At 34.5% G+C, this 25615-nt stretch overlaps 1 protein-coding gene and 1 long non-coding RNA gene across 8 annotated transcripts; one reads left to right on the forward strand and one right to left on the reverse strand.

Annotated features, from left to right (window-relative positions):
* Nucleotides 1–246: 246 nt before the first annotated feature.
* LOC132797295 (keratin, type I cytoskeletal 10) lies at nt 247–21431 on the reverse strand. 7 transcript variants are annotated; one of them, XM_060808967.1, is made up of 7 exons: nt 21190–21428; nt 17177–17359; nt 9304–9411; nt 3201–3547; nt 1732–1855; nt 1465–1674; nt 247–1398 (listed from the first exon to the last, which is right to left on the reverse strand). In XM_060808967.1, the coding sequence occupies exons 2-7, from the start codon at nt 17312–17314 to the stop codon at nt 1333–1335; spliced, it is 993 nt and encodes a 330-aa protein (XP_060664950.1). In that variant the 5' UTR covers nt 17315–17359; nt 21190–21428; the 3' UTR covers nt 247–1332. The 7 variants fall into 7 exon arrangements, 5 of the variants coding, with proteins under 5 accessions (XP_060664950.1, XP_060664949.1, XP_060664952.1 ...); XM_060808966.1 differs by having other exon boundaries at nt 1732–1870; nt 21190–21427; XR_009633645.1 differs by lacking the exons at nt 247–1398; nt 1465–1674; nt 1732–1855; nt 3201–3547 and adding exons at nt 4441–5815; nt 5921–6309 and having other exon boundaries at nt 21190–21429.
* LOC132797298 (uncharacterized) lies at nt 1850–2093 on the forward strand. Its single transcript, XR_009633647.1, has 2 exons — nt 1850–1963; nt 2019–2093. It is a non-coding gene; the product is annotated as an uncharacterized LOC132797298 (long non-coding RNA).
* Nucleotides 21432–25615: the final 4184 nt, after the last annotated feature.

Below are 25615 nucleotides of genomic sequence, written 5' to 3' on the forward strand. Positions count from 1 at the left end.
ACTTGAGTCTCCTTTTTTTATTTTTAGATCTATGAGAATTGCAGTCAACTTACTAATTAAGTGAACTACTTTAGCCACTAAGAAATTGTTTGTTTGTCTTAGCGCTCACTAAGCAAATGAAGTTAATTACTTGCTGAGTTGGTAAATTTTATAGCTATTAAAGTATCAGAGAGATACTACGAGCTTATAATGAGTTTAAGGTTAATTGAACAGCTTTTTTTATGGAAAGAAATGCGATAGTTTGAATTGGATATAAACCGTTTCTCAACAATAAATTTTTATTAATTTGTTTTGTTTTTGTTTTTACACATGTATAATATTACTTATTCATTAAAACACATTTCGCTTAAAAGTAATTTTTCACGAATTTCAGTTAAAACATTTTCATAATTCATAATGAACTTGTTCGACTTTCGACATTTGTCGTCAACGAATTTGAATAATGTCAAATTGGGCATTGTTTGGCTTAATTCATTCTAATTGCTTTTGGTAAGATATACACAAGATACATATATATTAGATATATGTATACCCAAGAATATCTCATACAGACACACACATACATAGGTTTTATATGAGTTATTGCGTTGATCGCAGGCAAACAAAAGGTTAAGCAAAAATATGTTTTGATAGCTACATTGTGTTTAGTTTTTTTGTGTTTTCTTCTTTTTTTTTTGTTCTTTCGGTCTACATATGATACATAAAATTAAATTTGATTTTTGTTTTGTTTAAAAATAATAGTAAGACACCACAGTCATGATTTGCAAAAAAAAAAAACAAACAAAATATTAAGGAAATTAATGGAACGTTTAGGAAAATTGCGTACGCATAATGAGTCCATCCATACTAAGGTAGTAGCAAAATATTTACAAAAGTTGGCAGTGTGAAATAGTTTAGGATGAGAGAAGAGAGATACATATATATATATATATGTATATATATATATAGAAAGAGAGCGAGAGAGATAGAGAGAAAGAGATTTGATTTTCGTGTATTTTTTTTTCGTTTTTTTTTTGTATTTGTTTAATTTTATTTTTGCGTCAAAAAAAAATAAATAAATTTCTTCTTAGTTTCCTTCCATGTAACGTCAATTTTGATTACAATGTTTAAACTATTATTTCGCGTTAAATTTTGCTAAAAATGGTCATTATCTTTATTTTGTTGTTGTCCAAAAAAAATAAGAAACAATGCACACAACAACATGAATGTTGTGTATGGGGAGAGTATCGAGAGTGCTTTGTTGTAAATGTTGTGAGTATGTAATTTGTTGCGTTTGTTGTTGACCAGACTTGAAAAGCGGTAGACGCTGCTGAGGACGTGGCCAAGATATGCTTAGATTAGTGCCGTAATCAATTTAGCCTTGAAGTTCACGAACTTCTCACTGGTGGCGGCAACGCGCTGTAAATTAAGAAAGAAAAATAATAAATATCTATTTTGTATAATCAATTTAATGTTGATTTCTACCAGAATCAAGTCCTGCACCAAATTAGCCAGTCCACGATTGGCGAGCACGACGAGACGCGTCACAGGGCCGGGAATACCTTCGGTGTAGCCATCGGAGGCACGTGTGCTGTCGCTGCCCGCATCGGTTTCATCGCCGCTGCTGCTCGATCCTCCGCTCACACTGTTGGCCGCCTCATCGCCCTGTTGTGTCTGCACGCTGCCCGAGAAGAGCTGCAGCAAAGATCGGGTTAGTGATAGATCAGAAATTGGAGAGAGCTTTTAACTTACGCGCACTGCGTCCAGCAAAAAGTTGCCAGATCCGCCGCCGCCCAAACTGTTGCCACTGGCACCGCCGCCAGCGGCTCCGCCACTTGATCCTCCAGCGAGTCCAGCACCTCCGAAGCTCAGGAACCTTTTGAATAGATTACTTTTGGGTGTACGATTGCATTTTGGGATTGGGAATGGAAACGTGGACCAAAGTGTGTAATTATTAGTATATGTCAATGTTGTTGTGTTTGGGGTAAGGGGAACTCTAATTTAAATTGAAATTTTGATTAATCACGAACTAAATTTAGAAATGTTGCTCAAAAACTTGATATCTCATTTTGCGGAAGATTTCTTTTGTAACGAATAAAAACATAACTAATATATTGACTGTTAAGTGCTACTTTACTCGTAAAACATATTATCATAATATAAAAATCAATCAATCAATTTAAATAAAATAAATTAAACTCTTGTCTAATGACATAAACAATCACTCATATTGAACACCTTATTTAGGGTAACAATCTGATTAATTAAAAAATGAATACAAAGCTTGATACAATCGAGAATCATAAACTTTTCTTTCAAAGTGTTTACATTTTTGAGCGCATATTTTTAACTATTTTTAATGATTATTCGTTGGTAAATGAATTGAATACAACAAGAATGAAAAATATTAAAATTACTGACTAGAGCCTTCTTTATTTTATTTAGCTAAGTAGCTGTGTGGTTCAATTTGAAAAATATATATGTCCAATTCCATGGCAAAAATGACGCATGCGACATTATCTAAAGTGAAAATACTAAAACATTTCATTATTTTGAGTAAAGATGAATCTTATAGTTTGATGGACACTTTATTTAGAGCTAAGAATGATTTTTGGAAATATTTTTCCGCTTTAAGATAATTGAAAAAATTAACAAATTCGTAATATCAATCAATAATTTATTTTTAATTTTTTGTAAAACAGAAAAAGTTTCTAAAATCAATATTAACTCTTAATATATACAGCTATAAGAATAACATTTACTTATTTTGAAGATTGTTTCAGTTTTTTCCTTTTAGATAGTGTCACACGTAACAAATTTCATCTGAGAATTATCCATATGTGTAATATCTGATAAATTGGCGTCGCATTCGAAAATTATTTACTTAAGAGGGTTAGATACAATAAAAAAAACACTAACATATATTATATCTAAATCACTATCTGCAAAGCCTTTCGGTTTGGTATCGTAGTCGAAAGTATTCGAAATTCTTGGTTTGTTTCTTAGCAATAACTTTACAAGCCTAAGAAGCAAAAGGTTCGTGCACTGACTAAATATGTGCATGTAAAATCGTGGTGAATTTGTGACTAGTGATTTCTGTAGTTGTTAAATATGCAGTAATCGTTGTAAAGTGACTGACAAATATTGTTTTGTGCGTGGCTTATGTATTTGTACTAGGTATGAAGGGGGACTCATTTGATTTTGGGTTTGTCTTTGCTTACCTCTTGTTACGATCATCCAGATCGGCCGTATCTTCGGTGGAGTCAAGTGACAGCTCATCGATGGCTGGCGACTTCGATTCTGAGAGCTGCAAGTCGTTGGTGCTCAGTGTCTTGACACCGGACGCTCCGCTGCCAGCGGCACTCACGGTGTTCAGCTCATTGTTAAAGCTCAGCTGGATGGGCTCATTCGATTTAAGGGGAATTGGCGCCTGGGAGACGGGCAAACTGATGACTGTCTGGGCAGCTGCGGCGGCTTCGGCTTCCTTCACCTGACGTGCTACTCTGATGGTTTCCTCGAGTTGTTTGTTAATCGCCGACAGATCGATTTTTGTATCGGTGGCGCCGTTCTGTGATCATCAGTTTACGGTTTGTTGTTTGTTCGCAGAATTTGTTGAAATGAGTTTGTTTTTTTTTTTTGTTTGTTGGCGTTTTGTTTTTTTAATTGATGCATTTTAAGAATTTCGAATTTTGCAGTTGATTTTATGCGTTTTAAAAATGTTTTTTGGTTTTTTCGGATACGTTTGTTTTGGAGTTTGGCAGGTGCGTGGTGAATTTGTTGAGTGGTAAAAGGCAGAGTGGTGAATGCGGAATTTGAGTGCAGTGTGTCGAGTTGTGTTTTGTTTTGAGTTGAGTTGAATTGCAAGTATAAGAAAGACAACTCGATCAAGGTGTGTGCGTGTGTGTGTTGGTGTGTAGGTGTGGATGAATGGGAGTGGGTGTTAGTATTTGTGTTGGCAATGTGTTAAGATTTTTAGCCAGTTTAGTTTGATTTGATAGATAGATTGACGTTTAATAATTGGGGATTAATTCGTTGGTGATGAAATAATGCACGTGCACAAATGCAATTGATGTATTTATGTATACATTTTCACATATTTTTGATTTATTATTAGATTATTTCGATTATTATTTCGTTTTAATTGGAGTTTTGAAGTTTGGCGTTTTTGATTTGTGATTGCGAAAAATTACAAAAAAATAACGGATTTTTTTTTACGTATAACATTTTTGTAGTTTTTGTTATATATTTAATTTCATATTATAATTTTTTTTTTAGTTATTTGCACAAATCGAATCGGTTTAATGGAACATGAAAATAAAGAGAAAAAGTTTCAAAATAAACAAGAGAGAAAAAACAAAAAGCAGATAGAGACAAGACAAATGAGCGAGTAATAAAAAAATACAAACTATTGTATAAAGCAGGGACGCTCAAGTAAAGTATTTTGTTTTTTTCCTTTTAAAGAAAGAAAAAAATACAAAAATTCCCGATTTTAAACTGAGCTCTAAAAGCCTAAGCAAATTTCCCGGATGCGTCGATGGTACTGAAACAACATTTGAATATTCAATGAAGAAATTCATTATTGCCAGACAATATCAAATTACTTATAAGTAAACATTCGGTTTGGGGTATGCAAATTATATTTATTCATTACAAAGCGTACATACATGAAAAATAATTGCAAATTAAAAGTTACATTAAAACGAATGCATTTGTGCAAACACCATTTCTATTTTTTTTTTTGGATAAATCTCAACGGACAAAATAAATGTGATTTAGTTGTTCTTTATATAATAGAGGAGAAGTATTTTGGGTTTTTACTCTTTTATATAATGAAGAAAATGAGTCGGAAATGTTTTGTTTGTGTTTTTGAGGCTTCTTCTTCGGTGGAAGAAGGCAGAAAGAAAGAGCACAAGCGAGTGATTGAAGCCATTAAAAACTATATTCGAAGCTGTCATCGAAAACGAGAAATGTGGGTGGATGGCAGTGTTTTGTTGTATAAGTTGTGCAAGACGTACGTATGAAATGCAAATGTATTGTATATATATATATATGGAGATGGAGATTCCATCATCAAGAAATATCGTATAATATAATAGATAGATGAGAGAGTGTTATGCAAACTATGAGTAAACACTCGGAATGCTGAGTGTTGTGATAACACTAAAAAAAGAACACACTCCAAGCACTTGCGCAGTTGTAGTTGAATCTCTACTCTGATATAGTATGAATGAATTTCTATAAAGTATGTAGATGATGCATTGGAATGCACAAAACTCGATTCATTTAATGTTATAAGTATTTTGGTATATTTAATTATTATAAAAACAACTTATAGAACTAATACAAAAATCATCATATTTTAGAATTCAAATAAATTTTGGAGAAAACAATTTGTGTTACAAAAAAAAACGCATTCATGAATAAAGAAAGACAAAGACAGAAAGAGAGAGAGAGTAAAAGGGAGAGAGACATAGAGAGAGACAGAGAGAAGACATATAGAGTTTGAACAGCGATGGAAGAAGACAAGCAAAAGATGGCAAAGACATTGTACGAAAATTTTGTCACAAAAATTTTGGAAATGTCACAAAAAAGAAATGACTGTGCATTATTTGTAGCTTAAAAAATGTATCGAAGCCCAGTATCTTACAAAGTTTATAACAATATATATATAGTACTAATAGCATTCCAAACAATACCAGTATTAAAAGTAAAAAATGTAAATTTGTTTTGTATGTGTGTGTTTTGAAGAATTTGTCGCTATGGATGTGGTTCACGTTGTTTCGATTTGGAATTGCTTTTTGCTTTTTGCTTTTTGTAGTTAGGCCAATTCTTGTAGCTGCTTTGAAAAACACGGAACAAAAATGTGAAATCATTAAAGAAAAATTGAATTTTGTTGTTTGCCAATTGCTTTGCGATGGTTTTTGCAGCAAATTACACGCACATTTTCTGGTTGTCGTTGTAGGAGAAAGAAGTCGTTGTAGTTGTTGTTGTTGTTACTGTTGCTGTTGTGGTTTATTTACGACGACTCGCCTCAGTTGTCGTGGTGCTGCTGTCGCTACTTTTCGGTTCCGAGTCAATCTCATTGTCATCATCTGTGGGCTCAAAGGTGGGCAATTCAATGGTGACACGAGTGCCACTATCGCTAGACGATCCGCTGCCAGCGGCATTTGAGTCGCTGCTCTTCGTGCCCTCATCGTCATCATCGAAGTCGGCATCGAAGGATTCGCGAGCTGAATTGGCGGGGTTGCCCTGAATGGCAGTGCGCAACACTGTTGGGCCCAAGGTGCGCAACAGTTTGGAGATGATGCGATTCGCTTGCTCATCAATTTGCTACAACAACCAACCAGGTTTTTTGTTTTATATTTGTTTAAGCCGAATTCGGGGTGTGTTTGTGGTACACAATGGAAACAGTATAAAAAAATGTGTGTGTGTGTGTGTGTTTGTGTGTGGAGGAATGATAAGTAGTTTAATATGACTTGTCAACGGATCGCTTTTTGGGGTCACTAAATGTGGAATGGTGGGGGGAGGAAACAAAATCGGGGCTAGTTTCATGCTTACATTTTTGCACTTAAAATATTATACAAAAAGAGTGTGTGTTTAGCTTAGTGTTTAGTTGAAAACTAATTCCATTCACCAAGTGAATTTCAGTACGCACTTTCAGAGAGATGAAATCACTTTTAAAACATTGCGTTAAACCCGCTAAAACCCTTAAGACCGTTAAACACAAACGATAGTACGCTAACGATAGTACGATAGTACTATAACGATAGTAACACCTAACTAAATGAGATTAAATATGCTGTTGTTGTTGTTGTTAATGGTATTCCTGTTTGTCGTTGTTGTTATTTTTGTTGTGAATAATGTTGTTCTTCTTGTTTAAGTTTTTCAGTATTTTGCATTCCATTGCAATTAATTAAAGACCGGCAATAATTTCGTAATATTGCTATTGCTGCTGTTGTTGTTGGACACCGTCACTGCTGCTATTGTTGTTGTTGTTGTTGTTGAGGTGGTTGTTGGCGGTGCAAGAGTTGTTGTTAAATTATCTCTGGTTGTAATGAAATAATTGGTAGAGTTTAATAAACGATTGATATCGGCAATAATTGTAAACAATTGTGGTTCATCGAGAACACTGTTGTTGTTGATGTCGATATCATTATTATTATTATTATTATTGTTGTTGTTGTTGGGAGGCTGGGTGGAGATGGTGATGGTCGAGGTCGAGGTTGAGGTTGAGGTTGATTGGGAAATATCATTGCTTGCATCTTCAGTTGTTGTTGCTGTTGGCTCAATGCCCAGAAAACGTGGCAACAACGCCGATGGCAACGCTCCACTTGTTGTCAACTCTGTGGTTGTTGTGGTTGCAGCTGCTTCAGTGCTTGTTGTCGTTGTTGTTGTCGATGTTGTTGGGCTGGGACTGGGACTAGGACTGGTTGAGGAGGTAGTTGATGATGTTGATGTTGATATTGATGCAGGGACATTTGTGTCGATCTTACGCGCACTCACTTTGTTCGCTGACGACGATGCCTCCGACGATTCGGGCGCAAAAGTGGGCAAATCAATTTTCACCTGCGAACTGCGATCAGCATCCGCAGCATCCGCAGCAACCGAAGCAACCGTTGAACTTGAAGCTGAAGCTGAAGCTGAAGGTGAATTCGAACTATCATCGTCATCGAAACTATCGTCATCGAAATCGGCATCGAAGCCACTCGATTCCGTTGTGCTGCCTCCAGCAGAGGCTCCGCCACGATTGCCAGATAGAATGCTATTTAGAAGACCGGGACCGGCGACGCGAATTACTTGAGCTATAATGCGATTAACAATTGAGTCGATTTCCTAAGAGGAAAGAGGAATAAAGAGATATGCAGAGTATGCAGAGAGAGAGAGAAAAAACGAGAAAAGAAAATGTACAATCGCCTTGTTTTTTTTTGCTCCAATTAATCAATCAAATGATTTTGATGACATCTTTCTGTTGTTTGAGTTGAGTTGAGTTGCTGTTGTTGCCATTTTGCTTGTTGTTGTTGATGTTGATGATGGTGACAGACGTCCATGATATTTGTTGCGAATGATGAGAACGTCTTTTCTCTTTTGCTTTTTGAATTTGAATTTTAGCTTTTTTTTTTGATAATGATTTGTAGTGGTGGTGGTTGTAGTGGTGGTTGTTGTTGTGGTGGCTGTGGTTGAGATTGAGGTGGTTGCTCTTGCGGTTGCTTTTGTTGCGGCTGATTTTGAGAATTTTGTGCTCCACTCGCAACGCGATGATTAGCCAATTGTTTGATGTTTCGTTTGATTATTTGTTTGATGCTTTCTTGTCTTCAGTTTAAGGCTTTTCTCTGTTTGCATTTGTGTGCTGTTGTTGGTGTTGGTATTGGTATTGTTTTTGTTGTTGTGTTTGTTTGTTTGTTTTGGTATTGAAATCCGCAAGCCTTGAGGATTTTGTGTGTGTGTGTGAGGTCAAGCTTGTCTACAGGTTGCTGTTTTTGTTGTTGTTGTTGTTGTTGTTGTATTGCATGACATGATTAAGTGCATATTACTAAAGTACCTAGTGCTGATATTGTATTTGATTTTTATTTGGGATATATATTATATAGTATATAAATACATGCTGTAACTACTGAGAAGTAGATTGGCGCAATAAATTGACTACTTAAATTTGGGCATGCAGCTTAAATTTTTGGCGTGTGTTTTTGGGGGGAGCGTGGTAAATGGTTGTGAAGGGGTCGAGCGGGGCATAGGGGAGATAATCAACTAATTATCATGATAGATGCCAATATAATAGCACACATCATCATCATCTCCTTAGGCCATGCTGTCAAAATCCTTATCAGGCTCAAATTTCGTTAGCTCCTCCGGTAGCATCTCATAGTCCATGTTAATCGGCAGTGCTACATCATTATCATTGTCATCATCTTGGGTCGATGGCTTCCGGGGAGAAGTACGCTCGAGTTGCGGATTTAGAACTGTGCCCAAAACGACGGGCCCAACACGTTGTAAGATATTATTGGCTAGACGATTAATTTGTTCATTGATTTCCTACGAAATGTGCAGGCAATACGACAATTAACACAATCACTGAGTGCCACACGACGCTCCGACGTATGTATATATCGATAGTACATATATATAGAGCTGGGTGGTTAGAGGGGAGGGAGCGGAACTGACTGTCTATCTATGAATCTAAACTTATTCTCTTTTCATTATTTTTCTTATTTTCTTTTTGTTGGTAACCCTTTTTCAAATACACTTACTGATACGATAGAGAGAGGATGGAAGCTCTTTATCTATGAATTTCTTTTCTTTTGGTTTTCATTTTGGCCTTGCACTTACCTTGGTTATGTCGGGAAAGAGTTCACGCAGCAGCCCAATGGTTCTTTTATTGCGATCGGCTATCAATTGTTCTTGATCTTTGGTCCCAATTGTTAGAACATCGATTTCCTGAAAATGGATGTAAGCAAATTATTAATGCAATTGCATTTTACAATTGTTTATTAACTATTAGGGCAAACAAATGAGAGTTCATCAGACAAATTCTAGCACGCTCTTCTACAATATTATTATACAAGTTGGCAGTAATTTCATATACATAGCTTTGCATGCTCGCTATGCTAATTTGCGCTTTGAATTACAATGGATTCCATTGTCACTTTATTTGTGGCTGATTCCGCTGTCTATGTGGCGATGTGTGCTTTGAATGCTTTGTTTATTTTAAGCTGGTGTCAACAACAACAATTATGTGATCTTTAAAGTAAACTAACAGCCGTTCAACACATATTGTTTGTGCTTATTCTAAATCACTTGTGAGTAAAATAATTAATTGTTAACAAATTGTGTGTGAAGCATGTCGCAAATAAGTTGACTATGTTTAGAAAAACCAATAATGGAAGAACTCTTTTTAGTATAATCCTATAATAATATAATGCCAATAATATAATAGAAGGAAATATTCATTACTCATAATATAATGCTAATAATATAATACATAGAAATACTCATTTGCATAAAGTGAAAACATATCATCATTCGTTGGACTTTCAGAATTCCTATCCCATGTAAAGTTGGGATAAGTTAAGAAATTAAGAATAGCACCAATTTAATTAGCACCAATCTTAATTTTTAACGCAATACATGAATTTTATGTTGAGGATTACGCTATTATTTTAAGAGCAAAAATTAAGACTTCAATTTTGAAAATTCATTACATACATACATATGTATGTTCTTTAATTTTGTTACCACATTTGAGTAATTGTTTATTTATATACAAATATCTTGAAAGTACAGTAATAAAGAACCTTAAGAACATATTGTAGGGAAAACTCATTCTGGTAAAATCAGGTAAATTTATAATAGATTATTCAGACAACCTTTACAAAGGTAAATTGGAAGATATACAAAGGTGGACAGTCGAATGACCGAATTTCGTGAAGTGCGTTAACTATATTTCTGTATACAAAACATGAATATTCCACAGTTTCAAAAAATTCGCGATGCTTGCGTTAGTCCTCTAGGAATTTGCAATTTCAACAAATGTACATTTAAAATAGAAGAAGCACCAAAATAAAATAGAAAAGAAAAAAAAAGTTGTATGGAAGGAGACCATAAATCTTGCCTGAAGTCATCATATTGTATTTCCCGCCACCTTCTTTGTCTGCTAATGAACTTTATTTTAATCTAGCCCTCATTTCAGTCAGCACTTTTCAGGGAGAGTGGAAAAAGTGAGAGAGAGTGAGTCCGTTGCCATTTTGCAACATAAATTGCTCATAATTTACAAGGCTTCCACACGAAGTCCATTCAGATGCCTCCTCCCAAAAGCTTACACACGAAATGAGATAGTAAATAAGAGAGGACGAGAAGTAGAGAGGAGACAGAGAACAGAGAACAGAGAAAGAGACACTGTGCAAATGATTACTCTAAAGTTGTTAACTTTAATGGCGATTGCGACGAAACCAAGTCAAAGAAAATATGGCACAAAAAATTTGTAAATTGCATTTTAAAGTGCACGGCAAGTTACTATAATACGAGTAGTGAATGAACTATACAACAATCAGCAGCACGAGCTTTGGATTGCAAATAACGTACTCCACTCGAATAATGATTGCATTAAAAACAAGTTAATGACCCACATTGTAACTGAGTCGCGTAACTTTTATATGCACATTGCATTATTCAACTTTGATTTGTTCTTAAATTTCATTAGTCAATAAAGTACTTTGAAAATTGCTTACGAAACAAAGAAAAAATATTACAAAAATTAACTACGCTTTAATGTATTTTCAATAGGCTACTTGATTTGTCTCGCTGTTTACAGTCAAAGGTGTCGTTCGTCTTTGTTTAGGGCTCAAACTTGCTGATTAGTCAGCGCGGAAGCTAGCTCATGATTGGCCGGAAGTTAATGCCAATGACAATGGCAAAAAGCTATAAACAATAAGTTGAAAAGATGTTGTTGCTGCTGTTCAGATTGTACTCCACAAAGTAAAGCGTCCGCTACTTCGAAACCTTTTTTTTTTTGTATTTATGTCCACTTGAACAAAATACTAAAACAATCCTTTGGATTTAAATAAATTTTAATGATCTTTGAAATTCGATTGGAAATCAATCTTTCAATCTGAGTGTTTTATTTATTTTTAATTTCGAATCTGGTTTATCACTCTTTTCATTGCTTCCCTAGTGCCAATTTACATGCTTTGCACTTATTTCCGTCAGCCACTTTATGAGTCTCGCTTTGATGTTATCAAAATGCGGAAGTGAAATAAACTCTAAAATATCATATATGTAATGCAGTGCAAAGGTAAAACAGTTTTGTCATTTTATGAGTACATTCTCTGGGGATTTTTTTTTCAAAGTTCAACGAGGTTTTTCAACTCATCTTAAAAGTTTTGATGGGATCGGAGTTGGTAGGAAATTTTCCTGGAAATTGGTGAATTTGTCACTAAGTTACATTAAAACTTAATGGGAGACAATAATAATTATTCCTAGCTTGAGGTAAGATTAAGATTTATAGATCTGCTGTATGTCTAGACTTGACTACACACAAAGTAATTCTCTGAAAATATTGATTCCTTAATAACAACTTTCAACCAGTTGAATTTCAACTTATATAAAAGGTACATAAAAATCTCACTTTAAAATTAAATATCTGCAACTTAGCGTATTTTAAAATATTGAAACTACGATTATATGTATTTAATAGTTGCACTAAAAATTTTAATAGCTTTTGGAATTTGCAATTAATCCCTCTAAACTTTGTGGTATGAACACATTGCCGGATATTTTATAAAGTCACAGACATTATTTTTTTAAGTTGCTGATAGTAAATAGATTAGGCTGGCAAATATTATTATGAAGAATAATATATGTATAAGGAATATGATGTTATCGAATTTATGCAGACAAATTTTGCAAATTGCATTAACAATTCATTAAGTAATAAGTTTATATAGAAATTCAAATATTGATAAAATTATTTAATTAAGTCTTATAAATGTAGCCCAAAGAATCTTTCACTTCATTTAAAATTCAAATAATAAAGAAAAAAATACCCGCTACACGATGTAAAATTACATTTGTAATATACCATAGAGGAAAAAATATACCGGATTGCTAGCCAAAGCAGCTAAGAACCGATTGCAGTAGGGTAATACAAAAGTATTTCCTAAATAACTTCTACAATTTTTATCCGGTTCTACAGTAGAATGTACTTGACTGTGTGATACCCGTAAAGCCGTATTATAAAAATATACCAAATTAATATACCAAAGGCCATATTTAGTATATCTGCATACAACATTCAAAATATACCATACCCCATGGAAAGCAGGTATAAAATATACGAAAATTATACACAGTGCAAAAAAAAAAAACTTTGCTATTGCTTAATTTTGTAGTGATTATATTATTGTGGGAAACAATCTAATTGCCGTCATTAAACACTAATTACAGACATTTTAAGTGCACAACACTCATACATCTCACACGGTTCTGATCATCTCAATTGAAGTTGAAATCTAGCTGATGAGAGAATCGAAAATGCATTTCGAAGTTGTGAAAATGTGAAGCACGCGTTTTTCGAGTCGTTTAAAATTGTTGCAAATGCAAATCGCGAAATTTGATGATAACCAGAGCAGAACCAAGTTGAAATCAAATACGAAAAAATAAAAACATAAAAATCAGCTAACGGAAACGCTTATTAATTCGCAATGCGAAAAACTAGACTTGAAGATACCTTACATATTTTTTGGAACACCAGTTTGAGCTTGTTTTAACGGTCTACGTAAGTTAACAACAAATTGTCATTGTGATTAATTTTATGCTTATCACGCAGCTGATGTTGCACTGTTCGATTTGTGACTTGTCCAAAACCCAATTGGTTGGCCAACTTAGACCTTGCCTAACAAGTACAGCATACCATTGAATAACAATACAAAAAAAACATTATAGTATACGCGACTTACTTCATTTATGTTGAATTAAAACAGAAAGAGAGAAAAAATCAACAACTTGCTTATTTATAAATTAAACATAATTTGCTCACACTGAAATGGACTTCCATTAAACTCAAACAAGTCACTAACCCTGTACCCAAGTCCAAATATGGTGAATATGTGTTTTATATATATTTTTGTGGGGCAGTCATCTAAATTTTACAAATTGGCAAATGATTAATTCCTCATTTATTAGTTGCCGCCTTTTAGTTTTGTATGTGTAAAAATCTTGTTGATTTCGTTACATATTTTTTTTTCAGTTTTCGCCTTGTTTTTAACGTACTTTTTCTTTTGTCGACAGTAGTAACTGCAAGTAGTTTTGACTTAATGACTGCGAGTCTCGTTTGCCACTTAAAAATGCAGCTACCAACAAATTGCTAGCAATAATAGCAGCTAGCATAAAAAAAAACAGCAACAACAGCTACAGCTACAATAAAATCACTGCGTGCTGCTGCTGCCATGTTCCATCAAATTGCAATTGACGTTTCTATAGCCCGTGTATCGTGTACAACGTGGCGTATGCGTAATGTGCATACTCGTACTCGTAGTCGCTATTACTCGAGAGCTTACATAACGCCAGCTGTGGCAACATCCACGAGCAGCTGTCGAGAAATCTGCATCGCGTCACACTATGCGGCATCGGACCAATAAACGTGGCACAAATTAATAGCACATGCCCCAGGAATCAAATCAAATCTATATGATCAACGTTTAGATACTCTAGATAGTTCATTTTTGTGTGCATAATTGAGAAGGAAAAATCGAAAAGCTAGCAAAGAGCAGCAAACACAATGACAAAACTAATTTATGGAGTTCAAATTGCTTTGAAAACACAATCAAAAATTTTAATCGCTAGCTAGCTCAATAAATTGGTCAAGTGTATGTCAAGAACTGCATCAAACTGTTAAGCAAACAAAACAATCTCTTTATGTCATTGTTTCTGAAATCGAATTCATATTGTATATAAATATATATACATATATAGTATATGTATAAACAGTATAAACATACCATTTATAGTATAGTAGTAGTATATATTATTTAGTATATAGTAAATATAAATGTATACAGCCAAATTGCATTTGAATAGTATAGTATATTATGAATATACTATTATATATACTATATGGTTGATATTTGGCTTAAATATATGCACAAATATTGTCGCTCCAGCTTATTCATAATCTAGAAAAACTTGCTTTACTTTAAAGATACATTTTTGGCAAATCAAAACGGGAATATAAATTGCAGCATTGGGAAATATTTTAATTAAGTTAATAATAAAAATAGTATGTTTGAAATTAAAGTTTGAGTTGTATTCGATCCTCTCAAAAAGTAAATGAATAAATAATTGATTTTTTGCAAGTTCTTTGGTATTCAAGAAATTCAGTTACACTATTCAATTACGCTTCTCTTTTAAATGAAAATAGTATGTTTAAAAGTAAAGTTTGAGTTGTTTTCGATCCTCTCTAAAGGTAAGTGAATGAAGAATTAATTACTTGCAAGATCTTTGGTATTTAAAAGTCTCAGTTACACTATTAAATTACGCGTCTTTTTTGACAGAATTTATAGCTTTGTTAATTGCATAAAGTGTCGTTCACAACAAGTTGGTTACATATTAATCAAGTACTCAAACTCTGCATGCAATTAGCGATGCTTTATAAGTGCCCTCTTCCAATGGCCGAGGTGATTAACTAGACAAGTCAAGATGCAATGCAGAGAAGTGGCCAAGAAGCAAGAAGTGAGTGGCCGAATAGCTCATGGCTTCTTCTAAGAAGTGACAGATAAATTTATCACGGCTATTGGTTTTGCGGAATGTCGCAGGTAGGCAGCCAGCAGCAGCAGCAGCAGCAGCAGGTGGCGCAAGAAACAATGTTCGAAAGAGAGCAGATCACTCAATTCTCCGAGTTGACAGCCGAACAACTGAACAACAATGCTGAAAAAGAGAAGACATGTCCAGCGACAAACACAGCGACATATGCTGGTACAAGCATTCGTTGTTGCAGCTCTCAGCTTAAAAGCTTGCTAGCTGATACCTTGGCCATTACGAAATCATCAAGGTCAAAACGATGCGACTGATATGTTATGTGTGATGTGATGTGAACAAGGCGGCCATGGACGCATAGTAGAAGTAGAAGAACCACCGAATGTGACGGGCAAAAAACAAAACAAGAAAAAAACATCGAATCACTAAAGTGACTACATTAAGTTGTCAAGATGTGTTAATTGAAGGAGAACTGGGAGAGAGACAGCTCCAAAAAAGATTGTTGCTCTGCAGTTGATAAATTGAATCATATTAATTTTGTTTAATTCCCTCTTTTTTTTGGGTTGCATAATGCCAGACGACACAAAGCATGCGAATCAATCATTTCGTAGGTGCTGACAAAAAGGTGACAGGTTGGATATTGCCCAACGGTATTTGTATATTGTCGACATGCGAGTTGTGCGAGACTGACCCAGGTGATAATTACTATAGATAATGTCGCAAGTTGAAATTCGCCATGATCGACAGACAGCCTGCTTTTTTTTGCGTTTATTTTTTTAATTATAAATCTTTTGAAAGTGTCTTCAAGGTGCAATTAAGCAAATTGTCTAATGCTATGGACACAAAAAATAAATCTGAAAACGGATTTCAAATTGGAAATGGATTTAGTGGTTATTAAATAATAAACTTGCTCAATACTTGGACACACACACACACACACACACACACACACACACATACATACAGAGATACAGCAGCAGCCGGTTTAAATTAAATTGGTTTCGAGTGGGGATTGTGTGGTGGATTGTGGCAACACCCAACACCAAGACAAGCTCGGGTCTGGTCTGGCCTGGTCGGAGTGGCGGGCCAAGGAAACATGTAACAAGTGTGCCAACTTCCTTACAACTGGTCTCTCAGTTTGTTACTACTACTGACATGGGATCTGGTCAAGCAGGTTTCAATTGTCAGCGACTTACAGACCCCAAGACCTGCATTTTGCTCAGCCAGCTGCAATTGCAAAAGTAAAGGGAAGCTTTTTTTCGTTTTTTAGTGTGTTTTTTTGGTTACTTCAAAAAAGTTGTAGATCAGCCAAGAGTCGTTTACTCGCTTACTCATCCGACTGCAAATTTGTCAAGCAAATAGAAATAACACACAACAGCAGCACGCGCGACACTCGTGTGTCTATAAACTGTACAAGATATATATATTTGTCGAGGGTGGAACACAAAGTTCAATTTTGAATTATACGTTTACATCTAGTTTAACCATTTTCTTTGCAATTTTTGCGTTTAAAACTATACGAGATATATGTATATTTGTCGAGGGTGGAACACAAAATTCAATTTGCATTTATTTTAACCATTTTCATTGCAATTTTTTCATTTGATTGATTTCGCAAATGAATTCAATTTAGCACTTAAGCTGTCATTAAAGTGTTTATTTGATTGGAACTAAACAAGTATGACGCTATAAATGCAAAAATTAGATATATAAGCAGTCGCTGCTCAAAAGTGATAATTTAATTACAGCATTTTTAATATTTGTGCGCGAATCGAACTTAAGGTTTTTTTTCTTCTTTATAGCATTGAAGCTGCATCTGCCATAAAACTTTATAGCCTTGAGTTAAAAGCCACAAAACAGTTTTGTCAAGTGCTAAATGCGACTTTGACCAACTTATTGCTGCCTACTATATACTATATATAGTATTTAGTATATCCCTTAAGTCGCGACTTACCTTTCCATTTGCCAGTGGTATTTGCAACATATCTAATTCTTGATTGCCAGCGGGCTGTGGCAGGGGAGACGCGTTTATCAGGCAAACGGCGCTGCAGAAGACCAATGCTGCAATTTGATGTGTGCTTAGCTTCCTCATATTTGATGCTTTTGGTATTTGTTGCTACGTTGGCTAAGTAAATTTCTGCAAGATCGACAAAAGAAATACATATAAATAAATAGTTAATTTTATGCACACACTCGTTAGCGCGTAAATGTGAACAAAATTCAACAAATTAAAACGATTGAGAGTAGGTCAAATATGTAGCTGCTTATTAGTTATTGAGCGTCAATCGGCGAAAGGTCGTTTGTTGACCTTGTCGTCTTAAGATTATGCGGCGCTTGTATGAACTTGTTTTTTTTCCTTTTTTCGGTGTGTTTTTTTTTATTTATTTAATAGTTAAATTCGTCAATGAGCATCACAAAGTCCAATTTTGAGATTTTTTAAGTATTGTTGTTTTTGTCAGACATCTTTATATCTTTTATAGCGCTGCGCCCACTGGCGATAGGTAAACAAATAGTATTTTGTATAGTTGTGTGACAGCCAGGCCATAAAAAGTATTAACAGTCGTGATTAGTGCAAACAGTGGACTCTATTCAGCATGGTTTGTCTGTCAGTTGATTTAATTGAATGTCGAACCGAAAGATTATGAAAACTATGATTTCTGTTGAAGCTTAAACTGTTTGTGTTGCTTCTTTAGAGAGTGATTTGTCAGAACTTGCTTCTTTTTTATGCATTAGACGTGTTGAAAATAGACTTAATAATCCTTGATCATTAATCATTGTCTCCTTTTCAGAAGATTTTATGAACTTAAACTTTACAATATCGTCATTATATTATGCATAGCTTTATTATCACATAATGGATATTCTAAAGGAGTTTGCTTTCTGTTGCAGCTTAAACTGTTTCTGTTCTTATCTTAAACTGCGATCTCTAAGAACTCCATTACCTTTTCAAGCTGGAATTAATAATCCTTAATCATTAATCTTTATCTACATAAAAAAATTGTATGATCTTAAACTTTACAATGTCTCCGAATTACTATGCATTATTGAAGAGCTTTTTGATGATATAAAGTAGTTTATATCATAGCTTAATTTCATCATTCACAATAAGCTTGCACTCTTATCAATTGAGCACAGTTAACGTAATTTTTGGTAATGCTTGAAAAACTCAATTGAGTAATTAACGGAGGATTCGTTGCTAAAGAGTTAAGCAAATCTGATTTGATCTTTGGCGAGTTAATTAAGCCATGGCATAATATTATGTGTAATCGTAATATTGTGCACATATGTGCACATACACAAAACTTTGTTTTTGATTTGGGATTTTAGCAATTTGGTAACCGCAGCGCAAAATCACGAAACACTTTTGCTGGCTGATAATAATCAAATGATTATAATTATAATTTGTGCGTGGTATCATGTAATAACTATCAGACGAGTGAAGATAAAAACCGAATGGAAACAAGTGAGAGTGCGCTCTCAAATTCAAAAATATTATAACTATAAAATATGTTTTGATTGTTTTTTCAAATAAAGAATTAAACTTGGCAATCAAAAATAAAGGTTTTAAATAATCATTATTTGTGAGTTTTACTTTTTTCGCAATTAAATTTCTTTAATATTAAATAAAATAGAATCAAAAACAAGAGTCGACTGCATACCCGTTTTTATTTGGCAATGGATGCAGGGTACAAACAACGAAGATCAGACAAAAACAAGATGGAAAGGCAGAGAGGCCAAACGCGAAATAAACTGGGCGATGTAGAAAGGGAGAGTGAAGATTGCCATCAATGGCTTAAGAGCAACACAACGCGCAGCTCACAGCTCGCAGCTCGCAGCCACAAACCGGCAATAACAGAAAGAGACAGAGAGCGAGACGGACAGACAACAGAGCCCAATTGACGGCTGACATGGTTATGTCATCCCGCAAGTGGCTCAAGCGCGCGCGCAACTGAATTTTACGTGTCTGCTTTTACTTTTTTTTTTTTGTTTAGCTGCTTTTGCCTTTGCTTTTGCCTACTTTTGCTTGTCTCTATCTCTGCTGTCTGCTGTCTCTGCTGTGTTTGTTGCTCTCCTATGGCAGAGAGTGACTTTTGCCGTTGACCGTTTGGCTGGCTCATTATCAACTGAAACTGAAACTCAAAACTGACTAAACTGACTGAAATATGGTCACCTTCGAAATTTGTGGGCAGCATTTGGACATTTAACATGGTTGTATTTGTATTTTTTATTTCATGACACCACCACTTAATACTTAAATGTATTTATGGCCCATACGACATTGATTGTACGCGAAATGTCGTAATTTAAATAAACCGAACAAATAATGGATCGACAAAAAACAGCAACAACTACAACACTGACATTAACTACAAGTCATAAGTAAAAAATAAGCTGAAATCCCTAAGTGCAAATTGAGTAGTGTTATTTTTTTTTTTCATTTTTGGAGTGAAGGCAATTCTGCAATCGGGCGTGTCTTAAAAAAACGGTACAGTGGCTTTAAGTAGTACTGCAAAGTGTTGCACTATTATTTTTTGAGGCAGCAAGTGGGAAGTCTGTTTATCTTGTTGGCCACAATCTCCAATCAAGGTTGACTCTAGTCATTGTGTGTGCTTTGTCTTGCTTTTTTAAGATTTCTAAATTGTCTGTTCCTCTCATAAAATGCAATTGCATTAACAATTTGTCTTGTCTTGTTGTTTTTTCCTATTTAATTCTTCTAATTGTACAATCGTGGCGCGGAGCACGCGTTACTCGTTACTGGTTACTGCTTATTTCTGGTGACTCGTTACTAGTTCGCTGCCTCTCAGCTTTTGGCCGGCTGTTGCGGAAGCATTGTGATTGTTTACATAAGTACCAAATTCAAGGAAAAACCTAGATGAATGTATGTATGTGTTTGTGTGGGTAACCTTTGAGCCATTGTGATCAAATATAATGATTCGAGTGTGGCGATGGCTTATCTGGTGGGAGGAAAAAAAAACTCCTAGTCATTTTTATACTGAATTTAATTGAAGACTCAAAGAAAGAGTCTGAAAACGTGTTAACCAAGATATGCGGCATATCATTTTCGATTGTTCGAGATTTGAATTTAGATTGAAATCTACAAAATTATGCAATCGGTTTGTTTCTGTTTGAACACTCTAAAGACGCAGCAATTTATCTTTCGGTTCATCACTCTCATTTAGAACGTTCTCCTACGAGATGTTCTAAAAAGTCGTAATGTCAAATCGTCGTTCTGTATTCGCACTAGTTCAGTACACTTTGTTTTGTTGTTGTTGTAGGGTCAGCAATGCTGGCCTCTACCTATATAGTATACATCATCTATATGTACATATGTATATAGATTTTCGCACTTTATGTTATTGCATATTTATGAATACAGTTTACTGACAACAACTTGGCACACGCGTTAGTTCATTTCGGATCACTACAAATTGTTCATTTCACAGAAAAAAAAAGTTAAATAAAAACAAAAAACAAAGTTCAAATGCAACAGAAAAAAAAAGAGTCATAACATTGTAAAGAAAACTACAATAAAAATAAAACAAAAAAAAACAAAAAAATATAGTTTAAGTATTTTTGGGTGTTTATGAAGCTTCGTTTTGGAAGTTGTTTATAGTTTTTTATTTTTTTGCTCAGTTTTTTGTTATTGTTTCTTTTTGCGCAACGACTCTAGGAATTTGCGCTTACAGCGACTATTTTTCGGCTTGTCTGATGTTATTTTTGTTTTTTTTTTTGGTTGCAGTTAATGTGACTGTTACTATTGTTGTTGTTGTTGTTGTTGTTGTTGTCGTTGTCGCTGTTGCATTTGTAAAAGCGGCTGCTGATCTTGATGTTTTTTCCGTCCCTTATATACTGAATGTTGTTTATGTTTTATGTATATATATATATATTTCATTGGTATATGTGTATGAATATGTTTGTGTGTATGTGTGTGTCTATAAGTATGCATATATATAGATATATCCTCACGTTTAAGGCGACGACGACGGTTGGCAACGACGACGAATACGTACACGCTTTTAATTCGGGTTTAGGTTTTGGTTTTGTTTTGTTTTCTTGTTGTTATTTATTTGTTGTGTGTGTGTGTTTTTTTTTATTTTGCAGAAGCAGTTGTTTTTTTGCGTTGGATACTTTTATTTTGAGCGTTTAGCTCTTTCTGCGACTGGCGCTGTCTTTGCGGTCTTGGCTGGTGGGCTTGCAATTGATTACTAACGTCATTTTATCATACACTAGCGACTAAAGCTCGAACAAAGCGGCGAAGCGTACAAGTGGCTGGCAGCGACGCCGACAGCGGCCATTGAGCAGCAGCGGACGCTTTAGTTGCTCAGCAACAGCAACAACAACAGCATCAGCAACAGCACCAGCAGCAGCAAGCAGCAGCAGCGGCGACGTCGACAGCAACAGCAACAGCAGCGGATGCCTAGCAGCAGTTGGATCTGTTGCTGTTGCTGTTGGCGCCAGACGCTTAACGGCTCTGGGACGGGACGACTGCTGGAGTTGTGCTCAAAATAATTTAAAAACGAAAGTGAGTCAAAGCCGCGCTTTTGACTCATAGATGAATGAGTGAAACCCTAACTGCCTCTGCCTGTTGAGTGGAAATACATACCAAAAAAAAAATAAGCAAGCCTTTTGTCTGTGGAATATACGCGAACTTTTTTGTTTTGTTTTTATTTTGTTTCGTATTTCGTTTTTCTATTTGGTTTTGCTTATTTTTTTTAGTGACTATTTGCCACTCACGGAAAATTTCCACTTTTGTGACTGCAGCCCGTGCCGCTGCCGCTGCCGTTGCTGCTGCTGCTGCTGCAGCGGCACTTTGTCAGTCTCTCTCTCTCTCAAACTGACAGTGGGCCGTAGGCAGGATTAGGCTTACACAACCCGCCTGTTGTGCTGTGCTGTGCTTTTGGCTATGCAGCTGTGCCCATCTCATGAATGCCTAATGCAATTTTACATTTAGTGCCCGCTGATTTAATTACTGGTCAGTACATCTTCAACTGGTGCTTCAAGTGATAATAACAGTTAGGTTCGAATTGCTCTTAGGCCCCCGTCTCTTAAGTGACTCTAAGTATCCTCGGCCGAGCATGTAGTTAGTTGCTTAATCCGTTTGGCTTCAACATTTTTTCAATGGGTCCATTCCGCATTCCAGCTGCAATTATGTGCATTTGTTTTTTTGGTTTTACTATTATTTCTCAAACGGACATAATGTGCTTGCACAACCAAACAACTTCCTTGGCCAAACAAATCTGTATGTACATAAGTTTTTTTGGAACAGATTTTGATGTCTTTCAAATATGAAGAAAAATTCATATGGAAATTATTTTTCACTTTGAATAATTTAACACACTGTTATTCTTACACAAACATAGTAAAAGTATACGTATTATGTATATTTATTACAGGCAAGTAGTGTATTTAATATATTAAGTATACGTGAAGTATGATGAGTATATGTATGGTGTATACGCTTGCAGTTTTTTTGCAGTTTTTAGTAAATTACGTATACGTAATCAATGTATTAGAAATCTGAATATTTAAAATATACATATTAAGTATACGTAACATGTCCATTGCATGTTACGTCAATGTATTAGAATCCAGAATATGTGGTATACTTGATATTTCGTATATAAAGTATATTTGGTATATTTAGTACATGAAGTATACGCAAAAGAAGGGCGCATAAAGTATATATATTATACGCAGGATATTTCTTACATATTTGTTTTGAAATAAATTTCATAAAAATAAATATGTTTGAGTTATTACTTTTTATAATTATAAATTAAAGTAAATTTGATTTTTAACTCTTCGACTTTTTTGAGGAGGGAAGATAAAAAAGTTTTACCATTGCTAACACATATTACAAAAATCAATAACAATTATTTCAATTAATAAATATATAATTGAATACCTGTTGGTACTATTCACAAAAATAAAAACACAATTACAAAAAAAAGTACCGTAATATATTTTAACGACATAAAATAACTTGCTGGCAATAACATAAATTTGAAATTTTTACTGAAGTGTAAATGATTTTGAATATCGATTAGTTGTCAATGGATATTTTAAATAATTCTGTTGATCCAAAATGAATGGTATAACAATATTCATTAATACACCAAGTTTGTATGCAAAAGATGCACAACTTAAGGAAATAAATTAAAGAGCTGAAAATATTTTGAAGACATGCTGTTAAAGTATTTAAAAAATTGACACTGTCTGTTTTTTAGTGAAATATAAATCTTATTTAACTCGCGGTCGTGTAGCGAAAAAAGAACGGAAAAGCCGTGACAAATTTGTGTGCTCATTGCTTCTCTTATATACATACATACATACAGTATATATGTATATAGAGTTATATTTGTATTGTCAACTGCAAGGTGAATAATGCTAAAGGTTAACATCTTGTAATTAACCTCTTAAACTCGAAATCAGGCTGCGTGGGCTCGTCTCTTGATTTGTGGCATGAAATCTTGCAATTTCTGCTTATGTTTATCTGCTCGTAGCATAATCGTGTGATGATAATCCTATGAGACGGAAGGGGATAGTCGGTTGGTTGACTGATGTTTGTTAATTGGAAATAAAAACACAGCACAATGCACATGTACATACAAAGTAAACATGACAAGTTCTCGCAGATTAAATTTCGTGTTTTTTTCTTTGTATTTTGTTAAACACAAACATCGTGTTTAAATTAACTTTAATATTTAATTAAAAAAATAAGCGAGTATAAAGAAACTCCAAGAGAAGATCTCGTAGTCTACACTTGTATCAATATAATATCTGAGATACGCACAACCAATTTTAAAATATACAGAATTATACCGCAAAAATACTAAAATATACCGCAATCTGTATTTGGTATGTCAATATTGTATATTCATATAGAGAAATAATTTAGGTGACCGTGATTGAGATATAAACTTGCCTTAACGCCTTAGTTAGCTCCTTTGCAACGTCCTTGTGAATGTTGATTTTAATGTGCACAACTAAATTGGTCAACCTAGGTTAAAAATTATGGTATCGATAAAAGCAACCAATGTCTTCACAAAGACGTCATCATATTTGGTATTTCTACCGCTTTTGGTCTCTGAGGACGTTTCAAGTCCACGTCTTTTAGCTGTTGCACGCTTTTTTTGGAAGCCGGCAGAAAAACGAGTTGTATTGAAACTGTCAACACGGAGAATTGACTGGGTGACCTAGTCAATGCATATCCGGTTAGCTTATCAATTTCAACCAGTCTAAGATTAAATTTAAAATTGTAGAAGTTCAAAAAACTTTTGGCATCCTCATACGTGGCATTAAAAAAAGGCGGCGGGCGTCGTGTTAGGCTCAAGTTCCATGAAGATCAAATGATTCTTCTAACTAACGCCTCTAAAATACATTTACCACCCAAAGTAACAGGTTCAGTTCGCAGGTTAGTTTCCGAGAATAAACCACTAATTATCTTAGAGAATTAGGCTGGAGCTGCTCTAAAGTTGCTGTCAGCAAAATATTGTGTAATTCTCTGAAACTGACCGTTGAACTGCTAAAATTCTTTAGTTTAAATTGTAAAGCAAATGATTTAAGGGACATTGACTTTTACAATACCAAACCAAAATTAATCTTAGAAATATAATAATTTAATACATTTAATCATCGTTGTAATTTCTATAAAATAATGTAGAATTAAATGAAGTATGGAGCAAGCAATTAAATCTAAAATAATAAACCAATAACTCATAATGCAATCTAAAAATGTAGTCCCATAAAAACAATAATGAAATGTTAAACCGCATTTTAATGCATACCAATAAGTTGGTGTACTTCTTGCGGAATTCACTAATCCGTTAAGAATTTAAAATTTTTACTATACATACATATATATAAATTTGCAGAACTCCAAGAAATTGTCAATTGGTAATCAAATGTGTAAAAACTGGTTACCAAATAAATACCTAGCTGTTGCTTCTGCTTTATTAATCATTTGATGATCTTATATCTTTTCTTCAACTTAAGTGCAAAGTATATTATATTTTGCTACAAAAGTAGCATTCTTGATTGATTGTCAGCAACAGCAGCAGCTGAACTAATATTAGTTTCATCTGCATTACTTGATCGATTATGCTCGTACAATTTCTGCAACTACTTCTGGTTTACGTCGTCATTTAAAACGCACACAATTTCACAGTAAAAATTAGTGTCTGCAATAAATATGAATTAATAATTATTCATAGGTTTTATCGAATGCACCAATTTAAATGTATAACGCTGTTGCACTGTTGAATTGATTAATAAATTAATAATAAAATATTATGAATCAGCGCCTATTGAAAAAAGCTCGGTTTCTCCCGATGTCGTCAAATTTGCTGCTACCCATCAATAATGTCAGACAATAATGTCTACACACACACAT

Source organism: Drosophila nasuta, chromosome X, assembly GCF_023558535.2.
Source record: "Drosophila nasuta strain 15112-1781.00 chromosome X, ASM2355853v1, whole genome shotgun sequence".
In the NCBI taxonomy this organism is placed as follows: domain Eukaryota; kingdom Metazoa; phylum Arthropoda; class Insecta; order Diptera; family Drosophilidae; genus Drosophila; species Drosophila nasuta.